At 37.5% G+C, this 24,289-nt stretch overlaps 1 protein-coding gene across 8 annotated transcripts in view; it reads right to left on the reverse strand.

Annotated features, from left to right (window-relative positions):
* Positions 1-24,289, reverse strand: part of LOC150105780 (putative bifunctional dTTP/UTP pyrophosphatase/methyltransferase protein) — a 90,215-nt gene that overhangs the window by 1,670 nt on the left and 64,256 nt on the right. For all 8 annotated transcript variants that reach the window (XM_090393582.1, XM_090393580.1, XM_090393578.1 and 5 more), the window contains exon 6: positions 5,690-5,798. In XM_090393582.1, the coding sequence (XP_090249708.1) occupies positions 5,690-5,798 (109 nt within the window). The remainder of the gene's footprint in view (positions 1-5,689; positions 5,799-24,289) is intronic.

Raw genomic sequence — 24,289 nt, forward strand, 5'->3', positions numbered from 1 at the left:
AGGAAGGTGATTATTAAAATTATGTATGAGACAAGAGTGAACATTATTTCCTCTGTTATTCATCATCCATTTGGATCATTATTATTCTTATTAACATCTGACCTCCATGGAGTGTCAGAGACTCGTTGTGGGAGTACACACACTGCTCATCCAACCATGCTTTCAACTGTTTCGATGTGTCTACATTCACAACACACTCAGGCAATGCATTCCACTCACCAACCACTCTCCCTGAAAAGTACCTGCTCCTCACTCTTCTGCTTACATCCTCATACAATTTCCAGCAATAGTCTCTTGTTCTACCCCCCCCTCTCCCATTCTATGAAAAATTTGTTCCATGACAACCTGATAACAACCCTTGACTAGTTTATATGTCTCAATCACCCCCTCCTATTCAGGAGGCTTTGGAACTTACATTCTCTCAATCTGTCCTCATATTCCACATTCCAAAGACCACTGACCACCTTTGTGAACCTTCTCTGAACCCTTTCCAACATATCCTTGTCACCATGAAAACCTGGTAACCAAATCTGTGCTTAACATAATAATCATGTTATGATTAATAATCCATATGAGGCCTGATCAAGGCCTTATATAATGGCATCATAACTTCTATATTTCTGTATGTCAGGGTCCTCTGCATCATTGCCATTATCCGATGTGACGTCTTTACAAATTGTGCAGTGTGGCCCCTGAATTTCAGGTCCTTGTCCACATCAGGCCTAGATCTCTCATCTCCTCTACTTCCTTTAAAGTTTCCCCAACAAGTGTATACTTCATGGGGAAACTTTAATCTAATCTTGCTAATCTTTCCTCCCACATTCTGTTTAAGTGACCATCTGAGATTAGCTCTGCTAACACATTCCTGGATGCTAACAATGTCAAGTTAGCATCCTAATATCCTCATTTTTAATATGATATTGCCATTGATGCCATCCATTTATGCCTCTAATCTTTCTCAGGACTCTCATATCTGAAGTCTCCAGTCTTTGGTCAAGTGTTTTATTTCTAACCCAGCTGTCAGATCCATAAGTTAAAACTGGTTTGAACACTGTCTTGTATAAAGCTAATTTAGTGTTTTGACTAATTTCTCTCTTATTCCATATAAATTTATTCAGTTGACTTCCTACCATACTAGCTTTGTTGATTCTGTTGTCTATTTCCATATTTAATTTACCATCTTCACTAAAAATTGTGCCTAAGTAGCTGAAATGTTTTTACTTGTTCTAAGGTTCTCCATTGACAATGCAAAAGAGATTTTCAGTGCTTCTGCCTATTTGCATCGTCTTTGGCTTGTTATTGCTGACCTTCATATGATATCTATTACAACAGTTATTCAAATTTAGTCAGGGAATCTTGCAGACTTGTAGTGGATTTATTTAGAAGTATAACATCATTCGCATAAAGCAAAGAGCTGACATTAACATCTCCAATTTTGATATCAGATTTAATACCACTTTCCTTCATAATGTGATCCATATAGATAATGAATAACAGAGGGGGCAATGTACATCCTTGTCTCACACCAGATTTAACATTAAACCATCTTCCTGTACTTCTTTCAATTCTAACTGCTGACTTACAACTCACTAAGTATCTTGATATAATGCCCTATTGATACCATACAGCTGTAGTGTTTTGAATAGCTTTACTCTTGGCACCTTGTCATATGCCTTTTCCAGATCGACAAAACTTAAATACAGACCTTTGTTATATTCCCATGATTTCTCAACTATTTGTCATAAAGTGAAAATCTGATCTTGACAGCCTCTATTTGGCCTAAACCAGCTTGTTCTTCACCAAGCTTCCCCTCCATAATCCTTCTCAAGTATACTTGCATAAATCTTACCAGGACCATTCAGTAGAGAAATACCTACGTAATTCTCACATTCAGTTTTATCTCCGTTTTTATATATGGGTACTATGAGAGCTCAACTTCAATCATCTGGAATTCGTCCCTCTGTCCTAGCCTGCTAAACTATGTAGTGCAGCCATTTGGCCGAGTGGTTAGAGTATCCGCTCGCCAGCCAAAAGACAGCAGTTTCGAATCCTGCCATGGGCATGGATGTTTGTGATTTTCTGTAACAATACTAGTGGTGGTGGTAGGTGGTAGATGGCGCTGGTGTGGTTGCGGTTTGTTGTAGTGGGTGGATTGAGTGGTGGAGGCAGTTGTAGAGCAAGTGCCTTCCCTCGATGAGTCTATGGAGGTGTCATGTCTATGGAGCCCTGGAGGTGTCATGTAGTAATAATAATAATACTGAGCATTTCTGGTCAAATATCATCTACTCCAGCTGCCTTTCCACATTTCAGGCTTTTGATGGCTTTTTCTACTTCAAGAATGGATATGTATTCCTGATATCATACCTGGTCAGTGTCTTTTACCATTGTGCCATCACTGATTGTTTCATTTAGCAATTTTTCGAAGTAATTACTCCGTACTTCAAGGATATCTTTTTCTCCCGTTTTCACGTCACCTTTATCATCTTTAACTCTTTTTACAGCACTCTTTCCTCCATTTCTAAGCTTCTTCAACAACCTCCAGAATATCTTACCACCTTCTTGATATTTATTTTCTGTGTCCTTGCCAAAGTTCCTCCCATGACTTTTGTTTAGCTAATTTTACAAAGTGTTTAGCTTTCTTACATTGGTCTCTGTATTCTCTAAGAGCAAAAGCTGACTTATTTGCCAGGAACTTTTGATATGTCACTGTCTCTTTAACTTCCTGTGTCCACCATGGAGTTCTAATTTTTCTATCCTTGCAGACAACCTCACCACATGCCTCTCTGGCAGAAGCAATCAGGGTTTTCTTCAAGGCTTGCCACTGAATCTCCAAGGTTTGGTTCCTGTTCTCAAACTCTTTCATTTTTTCTTCAATACTATTTGTGTATTTTAGTCTACAGTTCACATCTGAGAGCTGCTCAACTTTTATTCACTTTAAAACTTTCTTACATGTCATTTTTTTCAATATGAAATTCAATTTTATCCTGTTCAAGACTAAATAATGATCACTTCCAATTTCAAATCCTCTGTACAGTCTGGTGTCCTGCACAAGGGAAAAAACATCACTATCAACAATAACATAGTCAATGAGACTTTTCTTATTCCTTGCCTCTTCTCTCAATGTGAATTTGTGCACATTTTCATGTTGGAACATGGTGTTAGTAATAACCAATCCATGTCCTGAGCAGAAATCCAACAGGTATTTGCCATTATTATTAGCTTTGCTCTTTTCTCCAAATTTTCCCCCGAATATTTTTGTATGTCTGACAATCATTTCCTACTCTGCTATTTAGATCCCCAACAAGAAACAACTTTTCCTTTTTCATTGTGTCAGTTGCTTTCTCTAAAGACTCAAAAAATTCCTCCACCTTAGTAGAACCTTCTGTGGGACCATAGGCACAAATAAGTCTCATTGTCCAGTTCCCCATTCTCATATTTGCCCACATCACTCTACTTGAGACAGCCTGCCATTCAAGAAGATTAGCCTCGTATTTTGTGTTGATTACTATGGCTACTCTTTCTTTTCCTTGATTGTCATTGCCTGAATATAACATTTTGTATTTATTGCTCAGAAAGATCTCACCAGTTTTTGTCTTTTTTGTTTCAGTCACCTCTATTATGTCGATCTGGTACTTATCTAATTCCTCAGCTAGCTCCATTTCTTTGCCATTCAGGCTTCTTATGTTGATAGTACTGATCTTTAACTCTGATGATGTTGAGTTGGGGTGTGTTTTCAGATTTGTTCCAGTAGCTGACTTTTCGCTGTTCTCCCTGGTTCCCTGGCGAAAACAACAGGGGCCTTGTTTAACCGAGCGATGCCCCAGCTGGCATGAAATTTTGTCATGTTGTACCATCATTTTGTATTTTGGTTTAAGCCAAAATGGAAATGCCATAAAATAATAATAATAGTGCAGTATAATTGGATATCATGTTAGCTGGAGCATTGCCCATTTATGTCTCCTGCTGTTTTTTTATAAAGAAATCAGGGTAAACAATAAAAAGTTAGCTACTAGAACAACCTCAGCAGAATTGTAGGTAGGAATTATCTGTGGAAAAGAAATGACATTAGCAAACACCATGTCAGTAAAACTGATGTTATTAAAACTAATGAAATCAAAGAAATGAACATGAAAACCAATTAAAACTATGAAATCAGGTGAGATCCTTTTAAACAAGATTAAGGCAAATTATTCAGGTAGTGTGCTAGTATCTAGCAGAAGTAGCATTCAACACCAAACATGAAGATAAACTTCTTGAATGAGAGTCACTTTCCAGTGGAGTGATTTAGGCAAATTTCGAAATGGAATATTGAATATTGAAGAACACATTAACAAGTAGAGATAAGGAAGTTGTTATTCATCTTTATAAGGACTTGATATGTCCAGACATGGACATATCAAGTCTTTATAATACTGTGCTCAAGTCTGGTCCCCTGGGTTTCTAGGGGACGAGGAAGTGGTGGAGAAGATTCAGAGACGAGTGACCAAGATGATGAGTGCCCTGTGGAATGTTCCCTATGAGGATAGATTGAAGGTGCGTGTGTGTGTGGATTGCAGAAGTTGATCGATAACAGAAAAAGAGGGGGATATGATAGAAACATATAAGTTGCTTAAAGGGTTTTATAGGATAGATGTAGGAGAAATGTTTCAGCACTTGACTAGAGGGACCAGAACAAGGGATCATCCCTGGAAGTTGAATGAAGGTGTGGTTAGTAGAGATATGAGGAGTAGATTTTTTGCTTGGAGAGTGGTGAATGAGTGGAATGGGTTGCCAGAGTCAGTTGTGAGTGCTTTCTCTGTTAATGAGTTCAAGGAGAAGTATGATGGATTGGGTCTCCCACTATGAGTCTTCGGACTCCATGGCAGTGTCCATATAATAATAATAACAATCCCCTCTTAAATCTTTCCCTATCTCATTGATACACAAGTTAAAAAGTAATGGCCCTAGTACTGAACCCTGAGGTACTCCACTAGTCACCATCATTCTCCTAGACTCCACTCCACCATTATCCTACTCAGTTATAACATATACAGTTTCAGCCAATATAAAAGACAGCTTACTTGGCTAAGCTCAAAATTGCAGCGAATTCTCATTTGCCAGGCATCTACATAACTGGATGGGTACACAGCATGGAAAAGTGTACCATGCTGTGTACCCATTGGGTCAGAAACCTTACTTGGCTTTCTGAATTCTTTACAGATCAGTGTATTCAATATTTCTTAATGAATAGAAAGATTGCTTAAAGATTATCTAGCTTTAACCCTTAAGGCAATCCTTTTATTCTGTACTGTATATAAACTAATAGGACTAACAGTTTTAAGACATAGAAAAGAGACTTCCATTAGATCCTAAAATTACTAAGGAAACTAATTTTAGTAGGATTTCTAGGTTATCCTTCTTTCTAATTTGTGTATATCAGCTTTTGAACAGGATACAGGAATATCTAACATAACATGCAAGTGTTTATTATTAGCAAAACTGGAAACATTTACTTTTTTTTTAAAGTTAATTTGCATAAGTGCTATCAAAATGCTATGATCATTTATTTAAAAAGGTCTTGATTTTTTTTCTAAGGGTTCATCATATGAGCTATGTTATCACATTGAGAGCATTTTTAAGAGCACTGCTTGTAGATGTTAATAAACATAATTTTTATATATTTTCATTTCAAATGAAAATTTATACTTACATTGGCTCTCCTGTGTGAATATATGCTGTGATAATTTCTGGTGTCAAGTTGGTCATGACTACTTCTGTTGACTCATAAAAACTTCGAACTGTAACACCTTCTGTGTCACCTATATAAAAATTTTTATTATTATAAAATAAAATAAACTTCGTTTTATTTTGGTCATAAATATAAAGATAATGAAACTGACTAGTTTTGCAACTTGTTCAAAAGTCTCTGTATCCAATTTGATTATTATTATTATTTTGTTATGTGAAATTAGGCACACACATTAATTTCAACTTCTTTCAAGCTATGAGCTTAAGAACACAGAAGCCAAAGTCTGAAACTTCATATGCAAAATAAAATATATTGCTTCATGTATTTATATGAATATATTATAGTAGTCTAAAAGTTCGACTGCACAAATAATGTATGAAACCACACATACCATATTGAATCAATTTAAGATTAATATCAATTGTCTCCAGTGCTCAGCTTTTGTATGAGCAATAAGTCTTTCGCTAACATTAAATAACAGGGTCTAAAAATTGACAGATAATATATAAATATTTTCTTTAATTCTGAACTGTGCAAATATAGATCAGCTGAGAGAATTTCAGGATAATAGTTCTTAAAGGACAAAGGATATCTAGTGCTGCCTATATTAACAATAAATATGAATATATGTTGAGGAACTACTTTCATAAGATAAGCTGATCAGATATAACTATTTATTATGCTTCAATCTCTCCCACCCCACCGCAAAAAAAGACATGATCCAATATTGAACTTATTGGAGACTAAATGAAAGGCACAATGCAGCACACAAGCATCTGCTTAATGTTAAAATGACTTATAAATTAAAATTACAATATTAACATTTGACTTACTATTTAACTCTGCAGTTAAATAGCAAGTCAAATGTTGGTTTGTGTCTTGAACATGTTAAACATCTGGGCAGGAACTCAACTGTATATCATGTCCCTTCCATATTGAGCAGGCAACTTATTACAAATTCATTAATATATATATATATATATATATAATATAATTATATAATATAATATAATATATATATAATTAATATATATATATATATTAATTCAGCATCATATCTACTCTTGGACACCAGGCTCGCTCACTTCTTTCATATGAATAGGATCTTAGCAACAAACTTAATAATCTTCAAAGCACATTTCAGTTAAAAGGCTATTCAAAGAAAACGATCAACAAACTCCTTTTCAATCTTCCCATATGCCGTAATGAAGATACTGCAGTTTCTAAGAGCAGCATTTTTATTCCTTACATCAGCCCTCTCTCTCTCCAAAATTAGCAAAATCTTAAGAAAATTTAACATTCGGACCTTCTTCACGACACTGACTAAGCTATGTTCCCTTCTCAGTTGACCAAAGACTAATCATAACGGTCTCAAATATCAAATTTTTTTGCAAATGTGGCAAACCTTACTTTGGACAGACGGAAAAGTCAATCGAACTCCATATTGAAGAACACCAAAGAGACATCAATTACAAAAGAACTTGAGCGGGTGCCTTATCCAGCCATGTCCTGTTTTCAGCAAATTTGAAAGAGGAGGACCTCCCACATCCAGTACTCTGGGAAAAGTCTAACAATCTTTACTGTTGTTATGATGAGATGGAAAGAAAAATTTTGAAGTCAAAAGAAATAATCCTAAACCCTGTTCGTATTAATAGTAATTTAAGCTACAACTTATGAGACTGCCACACCTCTGCCATTCAATATTGGCATGCACGAGGATCGTGGACTATTAAACAACTAAAGAATAATCAAGGCATCATCATCATCATTCTCCTGGCGGATAAAGGAAATGCTAGAGTTGTCCTCAATCATAAGATACAAGATTTACTACATACTGACACTGACTCAATTCTCGAAAGATATCCTACTAGAGAATTTCAGAACCGTACAGTTTGCTGAGAACAACAACAGAATTACCAAGAAATTTCCCATACCTCTCTCTCTCATTCCCTCTCTTCCACTTATCCTATTCTCTCCTCTTCTATCATTCACATAACTCTCTCACTCCCTCTCTTCTACTGTTCCCATTCTCTCCTCTGTGTCACCAAGTCCTCCGCCATTTAAGAACTCTATTATAAGTAACATAATAAGACTTTGTGGCATGCAGTGTTTGCGGCATGTATGCATCCCAGGAATTGGATATGTGGCGGGTGAGAGAAGGGGGGAGTGCGTATATGCACAAAATGCAGGCAATGGGAGGAAATCAATGAATTAGATATTTCGATAACCGACCTAGTTGCTTCAGGGATGGGAAATGAATGTCGGGAGACGAGTAGTGTTATAGGAGAGAATGATGAGTGGGAGATGAGTAGTGTGATAGGAGAGAATGACGAGCGAAGTATGAATGAGAAAATAAGAGTTGGGAGTGTGGAAGGTTTGAATGACTGTGAAGTTTATGGAGATGGCTTTGATTGGATAAATGAATGGCGAGTAAGAGTGATAACTTGCACAGAGGGATAGATGAGTTGAAAGAGGAGGTGGAATGTCTTGTGAACGAGATGAAAAGTATGACAGGTGAGATTAGGAGAACGGAAGAGATGTATGCAAGGCAAATCAGAATAGGAGTGAGAGAAAGTTTTGGGAATGATAGATGAGGAGAGTATAGAAACAGTAGAAGAGAGGGAATGAGAGAGAGTTATGTGAACGATAGAAGAGGAGAGATTATTAAATTACTTAAGGAATTCACAACGTAAACTGGAATATAAATTAATATAAACTTTAATATATACTTCCTATATTTCGGCAACGTCATATTGCCATCTTCATGGGAACTTAAGACTAAGACACGTGCATGCAGGCCAGTGGCGCACTCAGGATTTAATCTTGGAGGGGGCCGAGTGCTCAGGATTTAACCTTTGGGGGGGGGGGCCGAGTTGAGTAGACATTTTGCGAATACACACTACACATCGCATATGACCTATAACTGAGCATCTGCAGTGATCGCTAATTCATAAGTTGCACACAACATAAATTAAAAAAAATGAATATGAATTAGGAAAAGATTTTTGGAAATTTTTCTAGTGTTTTTTCCTTTTCTTTGGGGGGTGCCCGGGCCCCTTGCCCCCCCCCCCCTCCCTGGGTGCGCCACTGATGCAGGCACAAATACAGCAAATGAGGTCGAAGAGAGGCCACTACTGTTTTTCCTAAAGTCCTGATGGTTCCCCCTAGTGGGCTATATTAGGTTTTCTTGGCCATTGGGCTGATGTTCTCATGATGTACGTCTCCCAAATTTGGGGCAGTCTCATGTATCCAAATTTGTTGAGGTTTCGCATGTTTTTTAGGGCTGAGGCTGATTCTATGAATAGTCTTTCAAATTTAAACTTGCTGTGTGTATTACTGCGGCTTTCTTCCAACGTATTCTGTGGCAAGTATCCAGAGCATGGTCTGCAACCCTGAGTGGCTGTACTGGTGAAATAGGAAGTATATATTAAAGTTTATTTTAATTTATATTCCAGTTTACGTTGTGAATTCCTTAAGTAATTTAATAATCATGTACGGCCAATGTATAAGCCTTTCTACAAGAAGAAGGAAAAAAGAAGAGGAGAGAATAGGATAAGTGGAAGAGAGGGAATGATAGAAGAGGAGAGAATGGAAATCGTAGGAGAGAGGGAATGAGAAGAATGCGAGAAAGCACTGGAACCAGGGATAGAGTGATGTCAGGAAGGCAGGTAAGTAGGGGAACACAGAGAGAGTGTGTTAGAGGAGAGAGAGAGAGAGAGAGAGAGAGAGAGAGAGGGGGATGCATAGGAGCAATCGAGGAACAGGGTGGTAAGAGATGTAACGTATGGGGACTCAATGATCCGTGGTGTGCAAGATAGGATGCGTGAGGAGTGTTTGCCTGGAGGAACGATAGAAAGTGTGGCTATGGCAATTGAGAGAGAGAGAGAGGTGAAAGGGCGGATGAGATGATTGTGATGGTAGGAACGAATGATTTGAGAGGTAATGTAAATTGGCCAACAAGAGATACGAGATTCTTGCTTGAAGTAGTACGAAAGAAGATGCAGAGAGGAAAGATAGTGTGCATGTTGCCTAGGTATCATAGTGACGAGCTGAGCAGAAGAGCAGTAATATTGAATAACATAATAGCTAGAATGTGTCAGAAGAGAGGATTGGAATATGTGAATGCTTGGAGGGCATTTGAGGACAGAACGGAATTGTATGCGAGAGACTGCTTGCATTTGAATGAGGAAGGGCATAAGGCATCTGGAGAGATTGCTGTTCTGAATGAGTCAGTGTGTCAATGCAGGGAAACTAGAAATGCCCAAGGTGGGTGGTAGTAAGGGCGGCCTCTTGTGGGAATGGGTACTTGGGAGAAGGGGGACGACATCAGGTAACGCTGAGCCCAGTGGAGTCTAGAGGTGATAATGCTGGGTACGAAACAGTAGCATTTTTATGCTTTATACTAATGCCAAGAGTATCAGGAATAAAGGAGAGGAATTGGTGGTGCTGATAGCATCAGTCTGGCCAAAGATTATTGGAATCACTGAGACGTGGTTGACAGAAGAGGATATAATAACAGGAATAGAAGTACCTACTTCTATTCCTGTTATTATATCAGGGTACAGCATTTTTCGGCAGGATAGGAAGGGAAGCATGGTGGTGGAGTACTGCTTATGATAAGTGACGACTTATGTCCTCTAAGAGTGGAGGCTTTGGAAGGCAGTCACAGTAATGATTTTGAAAGCACATGGTGTGAGGTAGAGATGGGCAAGACGTACATCATGAGAACATCAGCCCAATGGCCAAGAATATTTAGTGGGGTGTTACTACAAACCAAGGAGTACAGAGGGTGGGGACCAGCAGATGTTTAGACAGTTGAGCGTGGCAAGTGCAAGAAGAATGATTGTTATGGGAGATTTTAATTACAGCAGTATAAATTGGGGAGGGGAAGATGAATGTAGCAATAAGGGAATGGAATTTCTAGAATTCTGGAGAGAGGACAAATGTCTTAGGCAACATGTAATAGAGGGAACAAGTGAATATGAATATGAGGTTCAAGAATTTTGGATTTGGTCATAGCATCAGAAGAGTTGATAATAATTGAGATGACATCTCTTCCACCAGTTGGAGAGAGTGACCATGTGGTTTTGACTTGGAAGATGAATAGACATGCAGGAGTATCAAAGAGATGGGAACATATATGGAATTATAAGGTAGGTGATTATAATAGTCTTTAGACATCAACTTGGGGAAGTTTCATGGAGAGAGAGGAATTAGAATGCCGGGATATCATTAGTGCTTGGGAAATTGTGAAGGAATATTTGTTAGCAGCACTAACAAATAACCAAAAAGTAAGCTGTATTCCACAAGTGATGAAGAAGAAGAGGACACAATTTGATGTAAAGTGGATGACAAACAATATTTAAACAGAAACATGTGAAAAAGAGGCTATGGAAGAGATATAAGGAGACAGGTGAAGAATATAAGACACAGTGCAGGATAGTGACTAGTATGGTAAGGAAGACAAAACTGGAATATGAGAAGAGATTGGCACTAAGATCCAAAGAAAATCCTATGGAATTTTTTAGCTATATGGCCAGTAGGAGGAAAAATGATTGTGGAAGAATGACATTGTATGATAAAAATGGGAACAGAGTGACTGATGCAGAGGACATAGCGGAATTGTTCAATGAACACTTTATTGGTGTAATTTCATCCTGAAGGAGTAAATTTTAATACTAGAAGGATAGGACAGGTTCAAGGTTTAGAGGTGCAGGAGGAGAGTGTGTTCCAAATACTCTGAGTACTCTGGATGTCAGTAAAGCTGTGGGACTGGATGGTATTTCATCACGAGTTTTGAGAGAATGTGATAAAGAACTGACAGCTCCTTTGACCTGGCTTTTCAATGAAAGTCTGGCTAAAGGAAAGGAGCCCAGGGAATGGAAGGGGGATAGTGCCATTGCATAAAGGCAGACTGGAAGTGTCTAATTATAGGCCAGTTTGTGTGTCATCAGTAGTTGTTAAGATCTTGGAGAAATTAATTAGGGACCGTATACAATATTGGGAAGATGAGGGTAATGTTATCTATGAGAGTCAACATGGATTTGTGAAGGGGCACTCTTGTTTTAGTAATATGCTAGCCTTTTATAATAAAGTTACAAGAGCAGTAGATGAGGGAAAGGCATATACTGCCATTTTCTTGGATTTAGCAAAGGCATTTGACAGGGTGCCACATGATAAGCTGATATTTAAGTTGCAGCACATAGGTTTGGATGTCAGGTTGGTCAACTGGATTCAGGATTGGCTGTCCGATAGGTATTAGAGAGTTGTGTATGGTGAGGCAGTTTCAAGGAGGCAGAGGGTTGTTCAGTCGTTTGCTGATGATGTGAAGCTGGGAAGGGTTATTAGTAATAGTGCAGATGTGGTAGTCATGCAAGAGGATTTGAATAAGCTAGACAGATGGGCAAATGAATGGGGTATTGGTTTAATGCAGCAAAATGTAAGGTCTTGAGGTTTGGGACGCTGCATACTCTATTGGAGAAGCTATATACTGGAGAATGTGGGGGAGACAAGAGATCTGGGGTTGATGATTGATAGAAACCTGAAATTCAGGGAATATATTTCAAAGGTGGTGAAGGTAACACAAAGGATTGCTGCAATAATAAGAAGGATGCTGACCTGCAGAAATAAAAGAGTTATCATTCCGTTGTATAAGACCCTGATCAGACCACACTTAGACTATTGTTTTCAGATTTGGTCCCCAGGATTTGAAGGGGATAAATTAACTGTTGAAAGGGTACACACACAGATAACAAAGATGGTTTCAGGGCTGTATAATGTTAGTTATGAGGATCAGCTGAGGGAATGTGTACTACAGAGTTTGGTGGATGGAAGAATGAGGGAGAGGTGATATGATTGAGACTTTTAAACTGTTGAGAGGTGGTTACAGGGTTGACACTGGGGAGTTCTTTCGCTTGGTTGAACAGCAGGAAGGAGTAATGACAATGGGCCATCCCTGAAAGTTACGAGAGGAAACTGTGAGCAAGAAGGTGAGGAGTGGTGAGAGCGAGAACGGTCAATGAGTTTAAGAAGTGGTATGATGGACTTTGTGTTTCCTAGGAGGGACCTCCCACGACGAGTCTTGATAGACTTGTGTTTCCTTAAGAAGGACCTCCCGCGATGAGTCTTTTGACTCCTTGGAGGCCTAAATAATAATAATAATAATAATAAATTTATGCCTTTTCCTCGGCTATATGGTCTTCCAAAAATTCACAAGGAGAATATCCCGCTTTACCCCATAGTCGAAGGTATTGCTTCTCTGATGTACAAGCTTTCTAAATATCTCGCTTCTTGTTTAAAATGTTTCTCCAAGAAATCTACTCCTTCATGCAACACTTCACAGATTTTGTATCCAAGCTCAAAGATGTTACAATCAAAGACACAGATATCATGGCCAGCTTTGACGTAGTTTCATTGTTTACAAATGTTCCTACAGAAGAAGTACTTTTCCTTTTAAAAGACAAAGTATCTAAGAGATCATGGCCTTATTGACACACTGTGTCAACTCTGGTTACTTCAAATTCGAAGACACAATCTACAAGAAAAATTCAGGCCTAGCTAGCTATGGGAAACCCTTTATCCCCAGTTGCCAACATTTACCTGGAGGATTTTGAAGAAAAGGCCATTTCATCCTTTCCTTTAAAACCTAAAGTGTAAAAACGCTATGTGATGACATCTTTCTAATTTGGGAACATGGCCTTGATGCTCTCCGGAACTTTCAAGAACACCTAAATAATATACATCCTAACAATAAGTTTACAGCTGAATTGGAAGATAAAGGCTCTCTTTCTTTCTTAGATGTAAAACTTCCTGTTTAAATGAGAAATTCTAAATCACTATTCCAAACAGATATCTCCACGCTGATTCATCATTACCCCCCCCACACACACACACAAAAATTCGCCATCATATCTACTCTTTGGACACGACGCTCTCTCACTTCTTTTGGATGAACAGGATCTTAGCAATGAACTTTATCATCTTCAAAGCACATTTCAGTTCAACGGCTATTCAAAGAAAATTATCAACAAACTCCTTTTCAATCCTCCCTCACACCGTAATGAAGATACTACAGTTTCTAAGGGCAGTATTTCTATTCCTTACATCAGCTCTATCTCTCCAAAATTACCAAAATCTTAAGAAAATTTAACATTCAGACCTTCTTCACAACACTGCATTAGCTATGTTCTCTTCTCAGTCGACCAAAGACTAATCATAACGGTCTCAAATATCCTGGCGTTTATCAAATTTTCTGCAATTGTAGCAATCCTTACTTTGGACAGATGGAAAAATCAATCAAACTCTGTACTGAAGAACACCAAAGAGACATCAATTACAAAAGAACTCGAGCAGGTGCCTTATCCAGTCATGTCCTGTTTTCAGCAAATTTGAACGATGAGGACCTCCCACATCCAGTACTCTGGAAAAAGTCTAACAATCTTTACTGTTTTTATGATGAGACAGAAAGAAAAATTTTGGAGTCAAAAGAAATAATCCTAAACCCTGTTCATATTAATAGTAATTTAAGCTACAACTTATGAGACTGCCACAGCTCTGCCATTCACTATTGGCATGCGCAAGATCGTGGATGCACACATGTGCCTAATAATACAGTTAGAGATTGTTCTTCCTTTTAAACTCATCTAGGCTTTAGCCTCTTTAGTGTTTTTGCTGCATTTTTTAATACTGTTCAGATCCAGTTCCTCTACAGTTTCTTAATGGGATTCTATGTTTTTAGCACCTGAGGAAGTCTATGCAAGACGAAACTAGTTGTGTGATTAAAACCTTTTATGTGAATCTCGATCTTTAGTCATTTAATACTTTTAACATATATATATATATATATGTGTGTGTGTGTGTGTAATATAATATATATATAATGGGAAAAATAAAGGATCTTTTGGAGTTCGATAAAACGCTTATTGTGGGTAACCATCTGGCTGGATTTTGAAAACACAGCTGACTGGTTTCTCAAATATGTGATATCCTGGATGTTTAATCTATGGAAAAATAACCCACATTGTTTGACTAAGAGGCATAACTGTGGTCATAAGACAGTCTGTCAGGAATGAGATCACTGTTGTCTGAGAAGGTTTGTATAGAAACAAACAGAACTTCTTTTGTGTAGCAATTGATCAAAGCATTTAATGACGGCTGTTCCCAACACATATCTCACTGAACTATGCACAGGAAACTCAAGAGAATCAGTATTGGCAGTTACATGCCTATACAGAAACCACTGATTTCCATGAATTTTCTAATTCAGCATATGTGTGTGTGTGTGTGTGTGAGAGAGAGAGAGAGAGAGACTGCTACCTTCCTTGATTTCATTCAACTAAAAAAATTCTAAATATTATATAATATGACATCTCAAATTCTGTCGTATAAAGCCAGTGGCATAGTAATAGGTTTCAAAAGCAGATTTTGAAACCTATTATTGTGAGATATGCTCTGATTTTTATTTCTTTTCACCTTTTTACCCCAGATGATTTCCAAAATATAAAAAGAGATTAAAGGATTGGTAAGTCTCTTCTAGGAATAAAATAATAGAAGGATAATCTTCAAACATTCTTAGAATAAATTTGCCTTATGAATTCTTCTGAAACAGGTTGTTAGGACATAGTACTGTACTTAGTATTGTATTGTACCATACTGTCAGCAACTGAAATCTTTCTTCATTGATAACAACTGATGTTTAACAGGATGAATCTAGAGTGTTGCAGCATCCTCAAGATTCAGAATTACTAATTTCAGTTACATTATTTGAAATTTCTGTTTCTTTTTTATTATAAATATATTCAATTAACTCCATGATTATCTTCATTATAGTATATCTGTTTTACTAAAAATTCCATAATCTTCATCATTTGGTTTCTTGGGATCAAAAAGATATTGCAGAACATCAAGATAAATTGTTTGTTGTTCCTTTATGCAAACTATCAGTGCACCTTTAAGTATATGCTTAAAATGGTGTTTTGATTTATTAGTTCAACAAATAAATTTTAACGTTACATCAGATGATAGTGTGATAGAAAATGTAGCTATTGTATTGCTCAGGTATGACAGTACGATGAGGCAGAGAGCAAAGATTGTGAATGATATTGTAGCAGAAATGTGTGAGAAGAAAGGACTGCAGTTTGTTAATGTGAGGAATGAGTTTGAAGGATGAATTGAATTGCATAAGAGTGATGGACTGCATTGTTTTCGGTACAAGTCATTTGGAGACTGCTACTGAAAGGGAGAGTAATGAGTGCAGAGAATAAATATGACAAGTAAGAAGTGATGTGAAAGAGCAGGAGAGTACGGAAGGAGAGATGAAGTGGGTAGCATGAGTGCAGAAAATGAGAACAAGTGTGCAAGACAAACAAGGAAACGTGAAAAAGACATGCTCCAAGAAGATGTGAATGTATGTATAGGCAAAAAGGGAAGGGGTATGACCTGGGATGTAAGAAAAACAGTTGGATTGAAGAAGGTTCTGAAATGATAGGGAGAAAAATGGCTTTAAGAAGGTATAGAGAAGTCACATGAGAAGAAGGGCACATGAAGATTGAAGGTCTTGGATTTGATCATCTCATCAGAGGATTCTATTATAAATGAGGTATCAAATTTTCCTCCAATTGGTGAGAGTGACCATGAAGTGATGACCTGGGTGGTTGCCAACCATGTGAGGAAAGGGTATATGTGGAACTACAAGGCTGATGATTATGAGATGCTCAGGAGACAGCTTGCATCTGCATGGAATGAGGAGTTAGGTGGAAAGGAGGTCAAAGCTGCTTGGGTGATATTCAAGAACTATATATATTATAAGTCGTCTTCTTCTTCTTCCCTTCATGCATTAGGCCTAGTGGCCTGTTATGGGCTATCCTTAGCCCTTCTAAGCTGTGCACATCCCAAGGATAGAGTGGCTAGCCCTATGCCTCCTAGTGTGTTCTATGTCTGTAGATGCGCATGTTCACAGGGCCAGTTTGCTTGCTTGCAGGAGGAAAACTCCCAGATAAATTGGGGAGAAAAAACCCTGCAGTCCATGCCCAAGACCGGCTAACTTGGCTATGTCTGAGAAAGATCCTTAAGCTCCTCATGTTGTCGAAAGGAATCGAATCTAGGACATTCCTTTCCCAGGCATATTGATGCAAAGCACACAGCCACTTGGCTAACTGCACGGACTATATTAGAAGTAATGTGTCTAAATGTATTCCAAAAAGTCTTGAGGTTAAATAAGGTGGGTTGTGAAATGGATAAATGAAGAGATTAAGCATACAGTACAGAGAAAAACAAAGGTATTAAGGAGGTAACATAAGAGAAGTGGTAACAATTAATTCAATGAGGAATACAAAGAATAGGCAAGGAGGATGACTCGATTGGTAAGGGTAGCAAAAGTCCAGTATGAGCAGCAATTAGTTAATGAAAGCAAAAAAAAATCCTAGGGAATTCTTTCAATTATGCAGGCAGCAAAAAGATTATGGTAGGATGGCATTCATCATCAATTTTCTGACATACACCCTTATGGGGTATACAGGATCTTATGATTGTACATGAAAAATTACATAATTACAAACTTCCTATCAATAATTTTTCTCCAGATTAGCCTGATATCTGTAAACATTCCAATATTATCCAATAGAACTCCCTGGTGGACACAGGAAGTTAAAGAGGCAGTAAAGAAAAAGAAGAAAGCATATCAAAAGTTCCTGGCAAATAAGTCAGCTTTTACTCTTACAGAATACAGAGACAAATGTAAGAAAGCTAAACAGTGTGTAAAACTAGCTAAACAAAAGTCATGGGAGGACTTTGGCAAGAATATAGAAAATAAATATCAAGGTGGCGGCAAAATATTCTGGAGGTTGTTGAAGAAGCTTAGGAATGGAGGAAAGAGTGCTGTAAAAGGAATTAGAGATGATAAAGGTGAAATGAAAACAGGAGAAAAAGATATCCTTGAAGTATGGAGTAATTACTTTGAAAAACTGCTAAATGAAACAAGCAGTGATGACAGCACAGTGATAAAAAACACTGACCAGGCATGCAGTCAGGAATACATATCCATAGTTGAAGTAGAAAAAGCCATCAAAGGCTTGAAATGTGGAAAGGCAGCAGGAGTAGATGATATTCGACCAGAAATGCTGAAGTATGGTGGTATAAGAGTCTTACAGTGGCTGCACTGCATAGTTCAGAAAGCCTGGACAGAGGGACGAATTCCCGATGATTGGAGTAGAGCTCTCATAGCACCCATATATAAAAAGGGAAATAAAACTGAATGTGAGAATTACAGAGGTATTTCCCTACTGAGTGTTCCTGGCAAGATCTATGCAAGTATACTTGAGAAACGGTTGAGAAGAATTGTGGAAGAAAAGCTTGGTGAAGAACAAGCTGGATTCAGGCCAAATAGAGGCTGTCAGGATCAGATCTTCACTTTATGGCAAATAGTCGAGAAAGCATGGGAATATAACAAAGATCTGTATTTAAGTTTTGTCGATTTGGAAAAGGCATATGACAAGGTGCCAAGAGAGAAGCTATTCAATACGCTGCAGTTATATGGTGTCAATGGGGCATTATATCAAGCAATACTTAGTCTTTATTTGAGTTGTGAGTCAGCAGTTAGAATTGAAGGAAGTACAGGAAGATGGTTTAATGTTAAATCTGGTGTGAGACAAGGATGTACATTATCCCCTCTGTTATTCATTATCTATATGGATCACATTATGAAGGAATGTGGTATTAAACCTGATATCAAAATTGGAGATGTTAATGTCAGCTCTTTGCTTTATGCAGATGATGTTATACTTCTAAATAAATCCGCTACAAGTCTGCAAGATTCTCTGACTAAATTGAATAGCTGTTGTAATAGATATGGTATGAAGGTCAGCAATAAAAAGACAAAGACAATGAAAATAGGCAGAATCGTTGAAAATGTCAACTGTGTTGTGAATGGAGAACCTGTGGAACAAGTAAAACATTTCAGCTACTTAGGCACAATTTTTACTGAAGATGGTAAACTAAATATAGAAATAGACAACTGAATCAGCAAAGCTGGTATGGCGGGAAGTCAATTGAATAAATTCATATGGAATAAGAAAGAGATTAGTCGGAACACTAAATTAGCTGTATACAAGACAGTGTTCAAACCAATTTTAACTTATGGATCTGAGAGCTGGGTCAGAAGTAAAACACTTGACCAAAGACTAGAGACTGCAGATATGAGAGTCCTGAGAAAGATTAGAGGCGTGAACAGATGGCATCAATGGCAATATCATATTAAAAATGAGGATATTAGGAAAGAACTTGACATTGTCAGCATCCAGGAATGCGTTAGCAGAGCTAATCTCAGATGGTATGGTCACTTAAATAGAATGGGAGAGGAAAGATTAGCAAAACAAGTGTTCTCTGCCAGGTTGGCAGGAAAACGACCCAGAGGAAGACCAAGATATAGGTGGATTGATACGGTACAAAGTGCCTTAGACGATAGAAATATAAAATCTGATAATGTTGGAGTCTTGACAAGTAACAGACTGATTTGGAGGAAAATTGTAGATAGGAAGTTAGTAATGATGTAATTTTTCATGTAGTACTGTCATATCCTGTACACCCCTTGAGTGTACATGGCAGGAATTTGATGATGATGATGATGATATTTGTGTCTTTTAAAGCTCTTTTTATTATATCAGTCCATCTATATTGTGGTCTTCCTCTGGGTTTTTTCCCTGCCAGCCTGGCAAAGAATGCTTGTTTAGTTAATCTTTCTTCTCTCATTCCGTTTAAGTGGCCATACCACCTGAGATTAGCTCTGCTAACACATTCCTGAATGCTAACAATGTCAAGTTCTTTCCTAAAAACAAGGGGTAATCCCCTGGAAGTTGAATAAAGGTGTGGTCAGTACAGATGGTGAATGAGTGGAATGGGTTGCCAGAGTCAGCTGCGAGTGCTTTTTCTGCTAATGGGTTCAAGGAGAGGTATGATAGATTGTGTGGATAGATTGGGTTTCCCAGGATGAGTCTTCAGACTCCATATAATAACAATATCCTCCTTTTAATATGATAATACCATTGATGCCATCTGTTCAGTCCCCTAATCTTTCTCAGGACTCTCATATCAGTGGTTTCCAGTATTTGATCAAGAGTTTAATAATCTAACCCAGCTCTCAGATCCATAATTTTGCTGTATATTCACAAATTTAATTTGCCATCTTCATTAAAAATTCTACATAAACAGCTGGAATGTTTTGCTTGTTGTATAGGTTCTCCATTCAGGATGAAGTTGATGTTTGCAATGCTCCAACCTATTTTCACTGTCTTTGTCTTTTTAATGCTGATATTCATAACAAATTTATTACAGAAGTTATTCAGTTTGGTCATGGAATCCTGGATTTATTTAAAAGTATAAAATCATCTGTATAAAGTAAAGATCTGAGATTAACATATCCGATTTTGATATTAGGTTTAATATTGCTCTCCATCATAATGTGATCCATATAGATGATGAATAACAGTGGAGATAATGTAAACTCTTGCTGCACACCTGACTTAACATCAAATCATCTTTGTGTACCTCCTTCAATTCTAACTGCTGAATACAACTAAATAGAGACTATATATCGCTTGATATAATGTCCCATTTACTCCATATAACCGGAGTGTTTTGAACAGCTTTTCTCTTGGCATATGTCTTTTCCAGATCTACAAAACTTAAATACAGATGCCTGTTATATTCCCATCATTTATCAACTGTATGTCTTAAAATCTGATCCTTACAACATTTTTTGGCATGACCCCAACTTGTTCTTCTCCAGGCTTTTTTCTCCTCCACAATTTTTTTTTTTTTTATTTAGCTGTTTCTCAAGAATACTTGCATAAATCTTACCAGGAACACTCAGCAGAGAAATTCCTCTGTAATTCTCACATTCAGCTTTATTCCCTTTTTTAGAGATGGGTACTCTACTCCAATCATCTGTAACTCGACCCTCTGACCAGGCTTTCTGAATTATGAAGTACAGCCACTGTAAAACTTTCATACCTCTATATTTTAGTATTTTTGGTTGAATAACATCTACTCCAGCTGCCTTTCCACATTTCAGATTTGTGATAGCTTTTTTCTACTTCAGTACAGATATACAAGGGTAGTTCCATAAGTTTCTGGCCTGACTAACTTTTAGAGGTGATAGAAAGAAAACAACTGTGTCACTTTTCAACACACTTTTCACATCTTTGAATTAACATTTCTATGCCCTTGAAAAATAGCCTGTACTTTGGTCTGTAAAATGGCCTAAAACTGCATCTTTCATCTCATCGTCATCTGCAAATTATCTTCCTTGAAGGTCTTTCTTCAGTTTCGAGAAGAGGTAATAGCCACTGGGTGCTAGATCTGGGTTGTAGGGTAGGTGTTCAATCTCCTGAAAGCCACAGTCCTTCATTGCAACCTTCACAACAAAAGCCATATGGACTGGAGCACTGTCATGAAGCCAGGGACCACCATGACTCAGCATTCCTCGTCTATTCTCCTTTATAGCGTCATGCAGTTTGTGCAGGAGCGAAGCATGATATTCTGTATTCACGGTTTTATTCCTTTCCTTGAAGTCAATTAAGAGAATTCCTCAGCACTCCCAAAAGATTGTTGCTATGACCTTCTTGATGGACTGAGCGACCTTGGCTTTTCTCGGCAGTGTTCATCTGGTTTGCACCACTCCATGGATTCCCTTTTGGAAAGAGGATCATAATAAAGGACCATGGTTTCAACCCTGGTGAAAATGAATTCCAACACTTCTCTCTCATTCCCATAGCAAAGCTCTAAAAACTTGTGAAAACAGGTCACACAATGCTCCTTCTGAATTGAAGACAGAAGTCAGGGCACCCACCATTAAGAGAATTCCTCAGCACTCCCAAAAGATTGTTGCTATGACCTTCTTGATTGACTGAGCGACCTTGGCTTTTCTCGGCAGTGCTTCATCTGGTTTGCACCACTCCATGGATTCCCTTTTAGAAAGAGGATCATAATAAAGGACCATGGTTTCAACCCCGGTGAAAATGAATTCCAACACTTCTCTCTCATTCCCATAGCAAAGCTCTAAAAACTTGTGAAAACAGGTCACACAATGCTCCTTCTGAATTGAAGACAGAAGTCAGGGCACCCACCTTGCACTGACCTGAAACATCAAATAATAAAGAACTACTAAATTCTTTCATTTTTTTTTTTTTTTTTTTTGAAGCAGCATTATTTGTTAAAGGACATAGAACTATGACTATGAAATAAACCAAGGTTCCAAAATGTATCATCATTTGCATGGACAGTAATGTTCATATGACATCCCTTAAAAGTGTCCACTCATCAAATGTTAAACTAAATCTAAATGTATCATCACTCTGATATCTTGTTTAATTACTCATTTTACTAATTTTGTTTGCATATTTCATGACAATTTTTTTCATAATTTTTGAAGATTTAGGAATGTCTTCACATACCCTTACGATTAATAACTTTTCCAGATTTTAAGATGTACAAAATGTACTAAAAGGTAAACCCATCCCACGCTGTTCATACATACTATTCCAGCAGAAAAGATTCATCATTCTGTTAAAATATGATGCAATTTTTGACCAAGAATCCAAATCAATCTTAACATCAACAATTTTAATTGAAGAAGCTGTATCAAATTTTTTCTTTCCCTCTTTAAGCTACTAGTAATTTCAAGAACTGCAATTATTTATTTATTTTTGAGCAGTGTTTACACTGGTTAATAGAGTTTTGTAAGCACAATGATATGATAATAACAAATAACTTACTATTATAATAACGGAATTAATTCGTAAATTATTCTTTATTCGTAATCTGTGTGGCCTTTCAACCCGTCAGAAAAATCTCCACATTCCTCATGTCTCCAGAGGACAAGCGCCCACATCTCAGCTATCCAGGTGTCTACCAGATTCCCTGATAGACACCTGGATAGCTGAAAGTCACTGTTAAATTATCAGCTACAAGAAGCAAAGAAATCTCTTGCCCTTTTGAACAAAGAAATAGTAGATATCAAGAATGCTATAGAACTAGTATTAGAGACTGAAAATTTTAACACCATTTTACGCATTTCATTGACGTCATACCGAAAAGTTTTTAATGCTTCCCGTGATAGATTAAAACGCAAGTTTGATTCACTGGTGAGCCATCTGAAATCTAGCAATATTATCAGTAATACAGATAGAGTAGTGATCAATGTGTCTGGCTGCCCGCTAACAGACAGTGAACATTTTGTTCTGTCAAAAGGTCATAATTTTGCCTTGCTCCGAATAAGGTACCCATAATAGATTTTTTCCATAGCATAGACAGAGTATATTTGAGTGTGCAAAATTCTTTTTAGTGCCAAGCCTCCTTGGCCGAACCTATCATACGCTGAACAAAAAAGCACTGAAATCGCTAAAAAATAACAAGAACCTAATTATTACGAAAGCTGACAAAAGGAAGGCTGCGTCTCGTATTCTCTTCTGTCTTCAAGACAGAAGAGAATACGAGAGAAAAATGTCACTGTTACTCCGCGACTATTCGACTTATAGGCCCCTCACTTCGGATCCTACTGGTAGTCAAATAAAAAGGCTTAATGCTCTTATAGAAAAAATATCGATATGGGATGAAGATAAAAAGAAAATACTAAAGACCTCCTTTGGGTGCGCACCAAGATTATATGGTCTTCCAAAAATGCATAAGCCAGGAATTCCATTAAGACCTATTGCAGACTGTATAGGTTGTCCCACTTACAAAATATCAAAATGTCTGTCAAATTTACTCACTTCTTCAACTAGAAGATCTGCTACGTATATAAAAAATTCTGTGGATTTCAGAAATAAAATTTCCGATCTGCATCTAGACGATTCAGAGATTATGATTAGTCTAGATGTTGTTTCGCTATTTACGAATATTCTGTAGGTGGACAGCATTGAATTACTACACCAAGAATTTCCTCCAGACATAGTCAAATTATTTGAATTTGTAATAAAGTCTGGTTATTTTTCCTTCAAAAACTAGTTATAACAACAAATCGAAGGAACAGCAATGGGTAATCCAATATCTCCTGCTATTGCTAACTACTTCATGGAGCACTTCGAACAACATATCTTTGACAACATTACACCCAGACCTAACCTTTGGTTCAGATATGTGGACGGCATTTCTTCATGGAAGAGCACTTCAGAAGAATTACGACAATTTCTCTAAAAAAAAAAATACACTTCATCCAAGGATCCAGTTCACCCTAGAAGTAGAAGTAAATAAGCAGTTGGCCTTTCTAGACCTCTTAATTCTTTGCCAACCAGATGGTAACCTACAATTCACAGTCTATAGGAAGGAGACTTATACAGGCCAGTACATCCATGCTGAATCACATCACCATCCCAGTCAAAAGGCAGGTATCACAAAAACACTAGTTCATAGAGCCCACTCCTTTTGTTCTTCAGAAGAACTATTACAAAAAGAATTACAATATATTAATTCCTCCTTCATATCCAATTGTTATAAGAATTCCTTCATAAAAAGAGCTTTAAGTAGTCGTGCTCCAGCATCCTCTTCAAATACAGAAGAACCTATGCATAT

This window comes from Typopeltis vanoorti, chromosome 6 (genome assembly GCF_054136105.1).
Source record: "Typopeltis vanoorti isolate ZY-2024b chromosome 6, IOZ_Tvanoo_1.0, whole genome shotgun sequence".
Classification (NCBI taxonomy): Eukaryota; Metazoa; Arthropoda; class Arachnida; order Uropygi; family Thelyphonidae; genus Typopeltis; species Typopeltis vanoorti.